Here is a 13,034-nt window from a genome sequence, read left to right as displayed (position 1 = left end):
TCCTTACCAGGAATTTTTCCTTACAAGAAATTCCTTACGAGAAATTTGTCTTATTTTCAACAATATTACATGTAGCTATAAATGGCTTTAAAAAAGTGTGTATTTTATTCAATTAAAAAATATCTAATTTTGTTCTAATTGCTGTGGAGTAAGAGAAATAAATCACTTGATAAATCACATGTACTGTTATTGAAGAAACAAATCACTTTCAGAGTGGTCATTGATTATTTCCCTAAACTAGCATGGCCCCAAAGGGGTTTATTCCTTTACATAGTGCTTTATTTGATCTGTGATGCCTATTCTCGATTAATAATAACCTTAGACGAAACAGCCATTATGTCCTGCACCAAGACCCCAAACACAGAAAAGCTTTTTCTCATCTCAAGCTTAACAGCTACGAGACGTGCAGGAGCCGAGAGAAGAGCCGAGCGCTCCGTCGAGACGAACGAGTTTGCCCATATTTCTCAGCTGCAGCCGCACTTTATCAGCTCTCCACTTCACGGCTCCGGATGTACATCTCTGTGCCGTTACAGTCCTCCGTATTTCATGCATTTAAATGGGAAATACTGAAGTGCGTTTAGAGCCGCAGCCGTGCCTGACGGTCTAGTGCATTAAATATGCGCATTCCGCTTGAGCCAGGAGAGGTAGGAGGACGAATGTATACACTGACAGGTTTATTCCAAGCTAGAGATCCAGACTCCCAGATGCTGATTAGTCCAATGATTGTGTCTGAAACCTGTTTAGGATAGGACCGTTTTGTGATTTGTGATTTTTTTGGAAAATTGAGCAGGGTACTGTTTAACTTAATAATCTAATTTCTTTTCCTTTATATAATAATCTCATCGAGAGAAATATTACATTCACCTATCATTTTAGGCAATAACAACACGTTATTTTTAGAGGATTTGCATAAAGGCCTGCATGCTATGTGCTCTCAGAAACCCAAGCTTATTATTTTTTAAGCACATTATTCAGTATAACATTAAACAAAGGCAAAAAAACTGAGGATGAGGAATGTAGGTCTAGAGTTAAGCACTAAATTAGTAATAATATTTAATAACAAACAAATATGACGACGGCGTCTAGTGAAGATCAGGCCACGCTCTCTCTTACGAACTTGGTCTCCCCTGATGAGCATTTGGGAAGTGTATTAGAGGCAGAATTTAAAAAGAGCAGGGCTTGAGGCTGCCATTAGAAGAAATGACATTATAATGACATTGAAGTTGTTCTAAATATACGCAAGGGGTGAAGCCACAGACACACCAACCCTGTTTCTGCTGTAAGCAGGTCGGAGGTTTAAATGGCTATGACTCCTGTGTGTTATTGTGATGCGCTCCGACAGGCAAATAAACAAGGAACGATCCTTCTCAGTTAGAGGCTGAAAGGCGACTGACATCCAGCCATTAGTTTTCTCACAGAGAAGAGCTCTAAGGGAAAACATAGCCCACACACTACACCTACACATCTCTGGTCTCGGCGCGCACTGTAATTAAACCCTCCTGCTATTGATTTTTTGCACAGCCCCAGGTTAAGTCCCTCATTTTGCTCCTTGTTGTGGATCGAGAGACACGTAGGAGAATCTGACTATGGCAAAAAGCAATGTGAGATGAGTAGAAAAAGTACAAAGTTTTGCAGATAAACCACTTAAGACGCTGTTGATGCCTCTGGCATAAATAATGTTAGCCAACGGAAAGAAATGCGTTTACACAAACAGAAAAAGGAAACAGTTAACATACATAGAGGACCTCTGAAGTGCCGGTTACAGGAACACAAAGCAGACACAAAACAGTCTGTGCACACGCTGGACGGAGCGCCCGAAAGGCCGAAGAGCTCTCACCTTCGTCTCCCTCTCCTCCAGGAGCGTCTCCAGCCTCTTCTGAGCCGCACGTCCCTCGTGGTCATCGCTCACGATCAGGATGATGTGATTCCAGCGGAACTCGCGCATCATGTCGAACCACACCTGGGCCTGGTGGGAGTAAGGAGGGACCGTGCGCAAGAACGACAGGTGGATGCTCTGAGAGAAGCGTAGACAAGGAAAGAGAGATGGAGAGGGATGAATAAATGATGCTTAAGAAGGCTTTGTTGTTAAGCAGGTGCAGGTACTTCTTGTTTCTCATTCGACAAGACACAAGTAGATTTCGAGCGTTACCTGTACAGAAGGATCACATCAAGCTCTTCCTATGCGATGCAGGTGTTTTCGGTTTCACGTGTTTTTACACGTGATTCATTTACGTTCTCATGTGATTCTCTGATGTAATTCATTTACATTCACATTTATGATTCATTTACATTCTCATGTGATTCTCTGATGTAATTCATTTACATTCACATTTATGATTCATTCATTTTCTCGTCAGATTCTTTACACGAGTCATTTATTTTCTCATGCGATTCTTTACATGATTCATTATTATAATCTGCGATTATTTAACATGTTTTATTTATTTCCGCACATGATTGTATACATATAATTCATTCATTTCCACATGTGATTCTTTGACATTGTTCATTTTTTTCACTTGATTCTTTATATATTATTTGTTTATTTTAACATGTGATTCTTTTCATGATTCATTTTTTTCATCTGTGATTCTTTAACATGATCCATTTATTTCTGCATGTGATTCTTTACATATGATTCATTACTATTTACATGTGATTCTTTGACATTGTTCATTTTTTTCACATGCGATTCTTTACATATGATTCGTTTATTTTCACATGTGATTCTTTGGCATTGTTCATTTTTTTTTACAAATGTGATTCTTTACATATGATTCATTTATTTTAGCAAGAGTTTCTTTACATAATTAATTTTTTTCACCTGCGATTATTTAACATGTTTTATTTTTTTCCGCATGTGATTCTTTACCTATGATTCATTACTTTTCACATGTGATTCTTGGTCACTGTTCATTTCTTTCACAAGATTCTTTACATATGATTCACTTATTTTAACTTGTGATTCTTTACATGATTCATTTTTTTTTTCATCTGCAATTCTTCACCATGATCCATTTATTTCCACATGTGATCCTTTACATATGATTCATTCATTTTCACATGTGATTCTTTGACACTGTTCATTTTTCTCCATGTGATTCTTTACATCTGATTCAATTAGTTTCACATGTGATTCTTTGACATTGTTCATTTTTTTCACGTGATTTTTTTAAATTTTTTACATATGATTCATTTATTTTATCATGTGATTCTTTTATTTCCACATGTGATTCTTTCCATATGATTCATTAATTTCCACATGTGATTGTTTACATGTGATTCATTTATTTCTGCATGTGATTCTTTACCTATGATTCATTTATTTTCACGTGCGATTCTTTGACATTGTCCATTTTTATGCACATAATTTATTCATTTTCTCATCAGATTCTTTACACTTCAGTAACTTATATTCACATTCAATTCTTTAACGTGATTCATTTATATTACATGTGGCTTTTTACACAATTCATTCGTTTCTACATGATTATTTTTTCAACTGATGAATCAATTTTCACATTATTGTTCCCATAACTGATGAAAATTTTCCACAAAATGCATTTATTATCACATTTCTTTTTACAACTGATTCATTTTTTCACTCATGATTACAGAGAATTCTTTTTTCATCTGATTTGTTTACGATTCATTTATTTTCACCTGATTCTTTACACATGAGTCATTTATTTTAACATGTGGGGTTTTTTTTGTTTGTTTTACTTGATATAAATGTTCCTATGACTCCACTATTTTCCACATAATTTATTTATTTTCATATTTTATTTAATTTTTTTTACACCTGACTAATTTTTCACATTTTTTTTACATGATAACGAATCAAGATTTCCCTACGAAAAATATTTATTTATTTAAAATTTTTTTAAATTCAATACTCACATTCTAGGTGCCATTCTACTCTCCCACCTTTCCTACTTGTTCCACAGTAGTAATAAATAATTCACAGTAGTCGCTGAATAACATGATTTAAGACGAAGCAGAGAGAAATAAATGTAATCCCTTTCTGCCTTTAACTCACACTCTACTCTGCTCTAATATAATACACACAGATGCCTGGATTTTCTTTGTTATCCATGAAAAAATGACAAACTCTGACAAGAAACAAAGATGAGACCTGACCACATTTCACTACACTGCTCTGAATCTTTATTTTTCTTTCTTTTTTTAATTGGATACTCAGTCCAAATCAGTCACATTTGGAAAGAAAGCATAGAGAGACCAGAACGCTGGAGGATATTCAAGGCCCTGGTTTGAACTCACCTTGTCTGAGTAGATGGACATGCGGGTGGTCAGTCCCACTACAGGTATGCGATAGAATCCAGCTGTGTAGGACACTGGTGTCGGGGTTAGATGGTCATTGGACTGGGGAGGATGACTCACCAAAATGGCATAGACCTGAGAATGGATGGGGAAGAGATGCAAAATGTTAAGACTGGCTGAAAGAATAGAAAAGGGATGTCGTGTAAACATTGTGCGATTTTGCACGTAGTATCTTGTGTGTGTGTGTGTGTGAGTGAGTGAGTGAGAGAGAGAGAGAGAGAGAGAGAGAGAGAGAGAGAGAGAGACAACTGGTATGTTAATCTTCTTTGATGTGTTGCTGCAATCTCTCTCTCTCTCTCTTTCTATCTCTCTGTGTCTCTTCACCAGAACAAAGCAGCTGTTATCCGGAGGGCTGTCGCCATGTTGGCCTCGTTTTCTGTTAAAAGCGATCGGTCGGGCTCATGGTGACCACTTTTGTTGTCCACAAAATTCACAACCACAATTTTTTTTTTTTTTTAGCAATTTTGCTGTATTAAATTAAATTATGACTCGGTGTGTGTGTGTGTGTGTGTGTGTGTGTGATGAATGTTAATTCAGATGGGGGTGGAAACATTGCATGACTGCTCATGATCAGTTAATGAAAAAAAAATTAAACTCTTGCTATTTACATTTGAAAAATAAACAACAATCTTTAATTGCATTCACAGTGATGCTCACTAACGCCTGCTGGGTTCCAAGTGTCCTCTATTACCTTTACTATATACATGGTCACTTTGACAACTTTGTTAATCGGCATGTCCTAGGGGACTGTTTTGGATAAATTGAAATGGACTCTGTGCATCATATTAAATGTTTAACTTATTATAAAATGCAATGCAATTCCATACATTACAGAACATAATATAAATTAAGCTGATATATTAATACTTTCAATAAGAAAGCACTGTCTCAATGTATAACTACACCTATGTCCTGGAGATTCAGGTATATTGAGATTTGCATGAAAACTAATTTAACTATAAATGTACATAAGGTGCATAGATATCAATATGCAATAGATAGATAGATAGATAGATAGATAGATAGATAGATAGATAGATAGATAGATAGATAGATAGATAGATAGATAGATAGATAGATAGACAGACAAATCAGATGTCCGAGAATAGCCTGTAAATTTTTAGTACACATAAACGCATGAAGAAACGTATTGAGGGTTAAATATTAAGATGCTTAATTCTTTAAGTAAAGAAATTGCAGTTACATACACACAATTCTATGTAAAGTACTGTTTGATTATTTTGTTTTGTTTTTTGTTTTTTTGTGGAAAAATATCATCCTCTTTTCTCCGCGTAATGCGCATCAGTGTGCGTTTTGGCCGCGCTCAGATTCCACAGGTAGACAGAAATATTTTTTCCCCCCGAAAACAGTACTCATTAGCTCCAGTGTATGTTTAGTGCACAGAGCTGAGGGGTTTATACCTGGTTTGAGATGAGATCCTCACACACGGACAGTGCCATCTGAATGGCGTTGGGCTTGTGCGTGACGGAGATCGCGTTCATCTTGAACTTGTCTTTGCCGTAGATATTGTTGGCCTGGGTCACCGCGTCCTTGAACACCTGTTCGTACCGCTTCTGGCTCAACACGGCGCCGATGTTGACGATCTTGGGCTCGCAGCCGCCCCGCGCACACGAGCAGGACACGAGGAAAGCGAAGAGAACCAGACGCATGTTTGCCTGCCTCTGGATCCGCGCGGATCAGCGAGTTGTCATGCAGAGGGTCCGTCGATGAGGCAGCCTAAGAAACGCGGGTTCCTAGTGAAGCAGAACTTGTGAAGCACAGGAATGCGATGACATTTATCTGAGCTGTTTAGGTATGTGTGTGTTTTCTCGGTCTCTTCTTGATGATGAGAAAACGCTGATGGAGATGGAGAAAAAAATGCGCCTTGGAATGGTGATGCTCCTGTTGATATTTCCCTCAAAGATTCATTCTCCTTTTTATAAAATAAAGCAATAAAGAATATATATGATATATGAAGTCCAGAGCGTTGGTTTATTCGCTTTAAGTTTATTCTCTCTCTCCCCCCCTTTTTTTTTAAAAGAATCTCCTCTTTCCCTGCTTTTGGCGTGGCTCCATTCTGGTCTGGTGACCTGAGGCTCGCCGCGATCTCCGCTGTCCTTGGTGCTGAACGCGTGCGCGCTCTCGGATGCGCGCTCCCGCTCAGATTCCGCCTGATTAACGCGTACGCTTTATAAACCATGAACCCAACAGCTTTCCTGCTCACCAGTGAGTGTGCGCGCGCGCATGTCACACTGGTACTATTAAGATACTGTCGTTATTAAATTCTCTGTCAGTATTCTTATCTTATCATCAGAATACCTTGCTTCATTTCATCAACGGTCAGAATTAATTCACATCCCTTTTCCAAGCAACGTCAATCCGTGCCATGGCTAGTTCGTCACTAGATCATGGATGTCTACTTCAGTTCTCAAGCCAGCATACTGTATCTAAAGCTTTCTTTATTGTTTAACAAGACCCAGCATCCTGGCAACACGTTCTACCCATCAGCTTTGTGCTTCATTTAATCTGCCATGTCGTTAAATAAAGCCATTTTTATTTCCAAGCATTCATCAAGGACATTATGGACAGACATTGCTTTTTTCCTATTTTTTTTTTTACACCTTCAATGAAGGATACCTCTTCTTACGGATAATCAATAAGAGCCGCGCGTCGTCCATCACTCGACACGGGAACGCGGATATGTCGCGGCAGCGCGCGCGCGAAAAAAAAAAAAAAAATCACCGAGACCCTCGTTACCAAGGAAACAAGCATCCCTGTCTCTCTCTTCCTCTCTCTCTATCTCTCTCAACCAGTCTAACTTAGTATTATGAATCAGCCTTTAAAGAGGAAGGTTTACTGTATCAGGGATTTTAAAACAAATCTACAATTAATACAAAAATAAACAAACAACAAACAAAAACTCATTTGTAAACAATAGATAAAAATCGTTTTGGGCGTTGCGATTTGATTACATCAGTAGTTACTTGTGGTTGGGAATGCACCACACCACAACCACAGAGAGAAAAATCTAGCTAAAGTCAGACATGGATGGAATTTTGATGACCTGTTCTTTCAATCCTTCATCCCACAATCCCCCTGGTGCAGCAATAATCCACACAATACCAACTGTCAGCCATTCTGTCCTCCAAACCTCACTTATTCTCTCATTGCATAATCAATACTGACAATGGTGTACGGATGAGATCTTGGGAATGCAGGATAAAACACAAATGCACAGATGGAAGGTAGATTAGTCATACACAAGAAGCGTGCACATGTGCATGGGTGCTTGTGTACTGCATGTTCGTCATGGAAGGGCTGAAGACATGGCATCAATGTACAATGGCTGTCAATGTACACTGACATCCAAGGCTATCACTTTGCCTTTTTTTCTTCCACTTCATTATCCATCGAGACTGGTCTCCCTGCGTTATCTGTGCTCTCGTTTGAACACTTCTTTTTTCTTTTCTTTGTAAGCCTCATCACTGAAGAATGCCAGGCAAGGATAAGAGAAGACGGCAGATCCGTCGCTCCAAACCCTGAGATGCTTCCAGCTTAGCAATAAATGATACGTGCACAGTCATTTTCAAATTGAGTCTCGGCTCTCAAAGTGCCAGCTCGAATCAGGCTACATGACTTTGCTCGCTGTATGATTTCAGCAACTTGCAGCTCTATTCATAGCTAGCGCAGTGGGACTATATTGCACAGGTGAATTTCTAATGCGTTACATTGCTTCTAATTTGCATAGTGATTACTGTATCAGAGGTATGGGGCAGAATTTGAAATAATCTTTAGGGGCTGGTGTAATGTGAAGCATAATAATAATAATAATAATAATAACAACAACAACAATAATAATAATAATAATAATAATAATAATAATAATAATAATAATAATAATAATCCTGCAGAGAATAGAGGAAAGCACAACAGGATGCAACTGAGAAGAGAAAAAAGAAAGCCTCCCACTTTGCATAGGAAGCATGCTTGATTGTTTCTTGTAGCATATGTTCACTGCATGCTTAATTTCAATTGCTCCGCCCCATGTAAAGGCTAAACCTGAATGTCTGTTTAATTATTCCTGAATGCATCTAATGAGCAGGCTGTTTTTTCTCAATTGTCTAGCAAAACAAAAGACAATCACAGGACGTGCCATTCCTTTAGCATTAGTCCTGAAAAAAGAAGAGGGGGGGGAGACCTCAGCCGAAGCTTTGTCTTCATCATGCCTGGCACAGACACCTTCTCATTACTGTAAATAGATTCCTGTGCAAACTCAAAGGCTTTTCTAGAGCATGCTTTATGAATGTGTAACAGTCTGTACATCCCACTCCAGAAGAAGTGGAGAGCTGTGGTGTAATAAGTGAAACAAAGAAAAACATTCACGGGGGCTGTTAATTAAACATGACAAGATAAGTGCATATGAGATCATTTGCACAAATGTATTTAGGCATTTTTTTTTAAACAAATGGGAGTCTTTCTCATTGTGTCTTGCTCTTTTAAAACAGAAAGCAAAGGCTCTGATTGTGCTCTATCCATGATATTGCAGTTATGCTGAATGCTAGGACTTACAGGTAGGTGATTATGGTGTGTGTGTGTGTGTGTGAGAGAGAGAGAGAGAGAGGGACAGAAAGAGAGACAGAGACACTAAGAGAAGGTGACCGTGAAGGAAGCTGATTTAGAGAAACAGCTCCACCTCATGGATATTCACTACAAGCTAAACACAAGTCTTCAGAGAAGCAAGAAATAAAACATGAACAAAAGAATTAAGTGAAAAATAGACCTATCTGGGAAAATATGGATTATACACTGACCAGACATAACACGACAATATGACCACCTGCCTAATATTGTGTTGGTCCCTGTCATCAGCCCTGACCCGTCATGCACTGTGTATTCTGACACTTTTCTATCAGAACTTCTTCAGCAATTTGAGCAACAGTAGCTCATCTGTCCCTAAAAATATATCAGTATACACCGATCAGGCATAACATTATGAACACTGACAGGTGAAGTGAATAAGACTGATGATCTCCTCATCATGTCACCTGTTAGTGGGTGGGATATATTAGGCAGCAAGTGAACATTTTGTCCTCAAAGTTGATGTGTTAGAAGCAGGAAAAATGGACAAGAGTAAGGATTTGAGCGAGTTTGATGAAGGGCCAAATTGTGATGGCTAGACCACAGGATCAGAGCATCTCCAAAACTGCAGCTCTTGTGGGGTGTTCCTGGTCTGCAGTGGTCAGTATCTATCAAAAGTGGTCCAAGGAAGAAACAACAGTGAACCCACGACAGGGTCATGGACGGCCAAGGATCATTGACGCACGTGGGGAGTGAAGGCTGGCCCGTGTGATCCGATCCAACAGACGAGCTCCTATTGATCAAACTGCTGAAGAAGTTAATGCTGGTTCTGATAGAAAGGTGTCAGAATACACAGTGCAGGACGGGTCAGGACTGTTTTTGGCAGCAAAAGGAGGACCAACAGAATATTAGGCAGGTGGTCATAATGTTATGCCTGGTCAGTGTATATCAGAGCTACTGTAGTTGGTTGTTTCCAACTAGAATCACTAGGCAATTTCCATGTAATTTCCTGCTGGCAAACAGGGAAGTTTAGAACTGCTCACAGCTCAGCATAGGGTTGTGTGGGAGAGTACAACATACGCTTTGGTGGCTTTCTGGTTAATTAAAGGTAAATCGCTGCCAGAAAAGAAGTGTCTGCCTACGCAAATTGGAAATAAGATACACACACGTCATTGGCAGCGTTATGAAATAGTGTGCTGGATTGAGCTGAGAGAAAGTCTGCTGCAAATACAAATGAGTGATCCAAGTGCTAGACTCTGCCTCGAAGGAGGATTCACAGCATGAGCAGTGAACTGAAATAATACTGAAATGAATGTTCTAGCACCACCTAGCTGTGGTACAGCCATTAGGCAAAAATCCTATAAAATATGTAGCACCCTTCACCCTCAGACAAGCCGCTGAATATTTCTGCATAGCCTGTATTTCTATTTTGAGAGCAGCTGCCATGAATCAAACATCTTTATGTGATGCATGCACATCAGTGTATCAGAGAGCCAATCAATCAAGCTGTTCTAGGATGCTTAGATCTGTCCGGTCTTCTTGATTAATGCTTTGGGATTTCTCTGCAGCTTCTAGAGTCTGAAAGATGACACAAGCCATTAGACACGTGAATCTTTTCTGAAATGAATGTTGTTCCGCAGATAGATTTATTGCTTATGTGTTCATTGTAAAAGTTTGTATTCCTCTTTTCATTGTCATTATAACATTGATTTTGTGAGAGAAAAATCACACACTGAGTTAAGATACTGATAATAAATTACTTTATCTTTCACCAAGGAACCAAGATTTGGAGGCAAATGTTATCAGAATGCCTTTACATTAGCTTTACTTTACTATACTTTAGCTTTCTATAAATAATACATATACATGATATTGCCAAACGTTTTCGGACGTCTGCCTTTACATGCACATGAATGTAATATGGAGTTGTCCCGTCCTTTGCAGCTATAACAGCTTCAACTCTTCTGGGAAGTTTTTCCACAAGGTTTAGGAGTGTGTTTATGGGAATTTTTGACCATTCCTCTAGAAGCACATTTGTGAGGTCAGGCACTGATGTTGGACGAGAAGGTCTGGTTCACAGTCTCCACTCTAATTCATCCCAAAGGTGTTCTATCAGGTTGAGGTCAGGACTCTGTGAAGTTCCTCCACACCAAACTCACTCATCCATGTCTTTATGGACCTTGCTTTGTTCACTGGTGTGCAGTCATGTTGGAACAGGAAGGGGTCATCCCCAAACTGTTCCCACAAAGTTGGGAGCATGAAAATGTCCAAAATGTTTTGGTATGAAGCTGAAGCATTAAGAGTTCCTTTCACTGGAACTAAGGGGCCGAGCCCAACCCCTGAATTCAATGATTTGGAGGGGTGTCCCAAAACCTTTGGCAATATAGTGTATGAAGAGTACATGCCAACAGACAAAGTACAGTAATGGCAGCATGTTAAAGATGTTGTGAAATAGTGAGCTTTTTATTTCAGTGTAGTGAGGAAAAGTCAAGTTTGTCAAGTTAAAAACCACCCTGAATAACTAAAACATTAATCTTTTTAAATAATGCAGTGTCCGATTTCTCAGTTTCACCAGATTCTTTGTAATAAATTTTTAAGTTGTTTTTTTTTTCTTTTAAAGAAAAGGTTTAAACGTATTTCATCAATGCTAGCCTGTTACCATTTTGGTTAATAGTTTCCTACACACAATACTATTGTTAGCAATACCTGACAGCAATAAAGAGGTATTTAGTCATTCCTCTTTATCTGATGCAGCAGTGCCTTAATCCTTTGGTCAGTCAAACTCATTCACTTCCTTATCTGTACACACTGCTCAGCTCTCAAATCTACAACTTTCATGCTGATACCTCCATCTATGCCATTTTAGCAGTCTAGATTGCGCCAACTAATTGAGCCAACCCTGCATTTGCACCAAAGTCTGAAAAACTTCTAGGTTTGAGTTCTCATTAATATGACGCTAAACATCACTGGGAAAATGGTGAGTGAGAAAAGAAGCACTTGCTCTTTTGTTTGATGGGACTTACAGCATAGTTAATGTTTAGGGTTAAAGTTACTCTATTGCAACTAAGCTAACAATTGACATTTATGGCATTCTGGCATACACCCTTATTCGGAGAGAATAAACTTTCTATCTTATTTATCCAACAGGGCAGTTGAGGATTAAGGGACTTCTCAAGGCACCAGCAGTAGCAGTCTGGCAGTGTTAGGATTTTGAACACATGGCCTTACATTCAGAAGTCTAAGGTCTTAACCCCTGGGCTAACCATTGTTTTAACCTCTTTCACCCTGTGATATCACCACAGCAATCAACTTCTTACCTACAGTGATAAAGCATAACATTATGAACACTGACAGGTGAAGTGAATAAGACTGATGATCTCCTCATCATGGCACCGGTTAGTGGGTGGGATATATTAGGCAGCAAGTGAACATTTTGTCCTCAAAGTTGATGTGTTAGAAGCCGGAAAAATGGACAAGCGTAAGGATTTGAGCGAGTTTGATGAAGGGCCAAATTGTGATGGCTATATGACTGGATCAGAGCATCTCCAAAACTGCAGCTCTTGTGGGGTGTTCCCGGTCTACAGTGGTCAGTATCTATCAAAAGTGGTCCAATGAAGGAACAGTGGTGAACCAGTGACAGGGTCACGGGCGGCCAAGGCTCACTGATGCACGTGGGGAGCGAAGGCTGGCCCGTGTGATCCAATCCAACAGATTGTTGCTCAAACTGCTGAAGACGTTAATGCTGGGTCTGATAGAAAGGGGTCAGAATACACGGTGCATGACGGGTTAAAGCTGTTTGGCAGGAAAAGGAGGGCCAACACAATATTAGGCAGGTGGTCATAATGTTATAGCTGGTTGGTGTATTTCAATACAAGCATATTTCATGTGTAATAATTAATTTATTCATTATTTATTCTTTACAGGTGTTGATATGTGGTATTTGCACAGGTTTATCTCTATATCTGTACAGGATCAAGCACTGAGAGGAAATCTGACTAAATATCTGTTATATAACATGTCATTATCAGGTTACCTGGCGCTACCTATCGAGCCTGCAGGTGATGAATAAACATAAATTACGTCATTTGTTTTTAAATCGGCGCATGCGCACTCGG

The 13,034-nt window shown here is 39.2% G+C and overlaps 1 protein-coding gene across 4 annotated transcripts in view; it reads right to left on the bottom strand.

The window, feature by feature from the left end:
* grin1b (glutamate receptor, ionotropic, N-methyl D-aspartate 1b) overlaps window positions 1–6,965 on the bottom strand; it is a 34,247-nt gene extending 27,282 nt beyond the window's left edge. Inside the window, exons 1-3 of one of the 4 annotated variants that reach the window (XM_058375488.1) lie at window positions 5,763–6,965; window positions 4,282–4,416; window positions 1,838–2,014 (exon numbers count right to left, since the gene is read on the bottom strand). In XM_058375488.1, coding sequence (XP_058231471.1) covers window positions 1,838–2,014; window positions 4,282–4,416; window positions 5,763–6,011 — 561 coding nt within the window. In that variant the 5' untranslated portion in view covers window positions 6,012–6,965. The remainder of the gene's footprint in view (window positions 1–1,837; window positions 2,015–4,281; window positions 4,417–5,762) is intronic. The other 3 variants (XM_058375489.1, XM_058375490.1, XM_058375492.1) reach the window with 3 other exon arrangements.
* Window positions 6,966–13,034: the final 6,069 nt, after the last annotated feature.

This window comes from Hemibagrus wyckioides, linkage group LG22 (genome assembly GCF_019097595.1).
Source record: "Hemibagrus wyckioides isolate EC202008001 linkage group LG22, SWU_Hwy_1.0, whole genome shotgun sequence".
In the NCBI taxonomy this organism is placed as follows: Eukaryota; Metazoa; Chordata; class Actinopteri; order Siluriformes; family Bagridae; genus Hemibagrus; species Hemibagrus wyckioides.
Note: the sequence above shows the minus strand (reverse complement) of the source record. Positions and strands in the feature narration are given on the sequence as shown.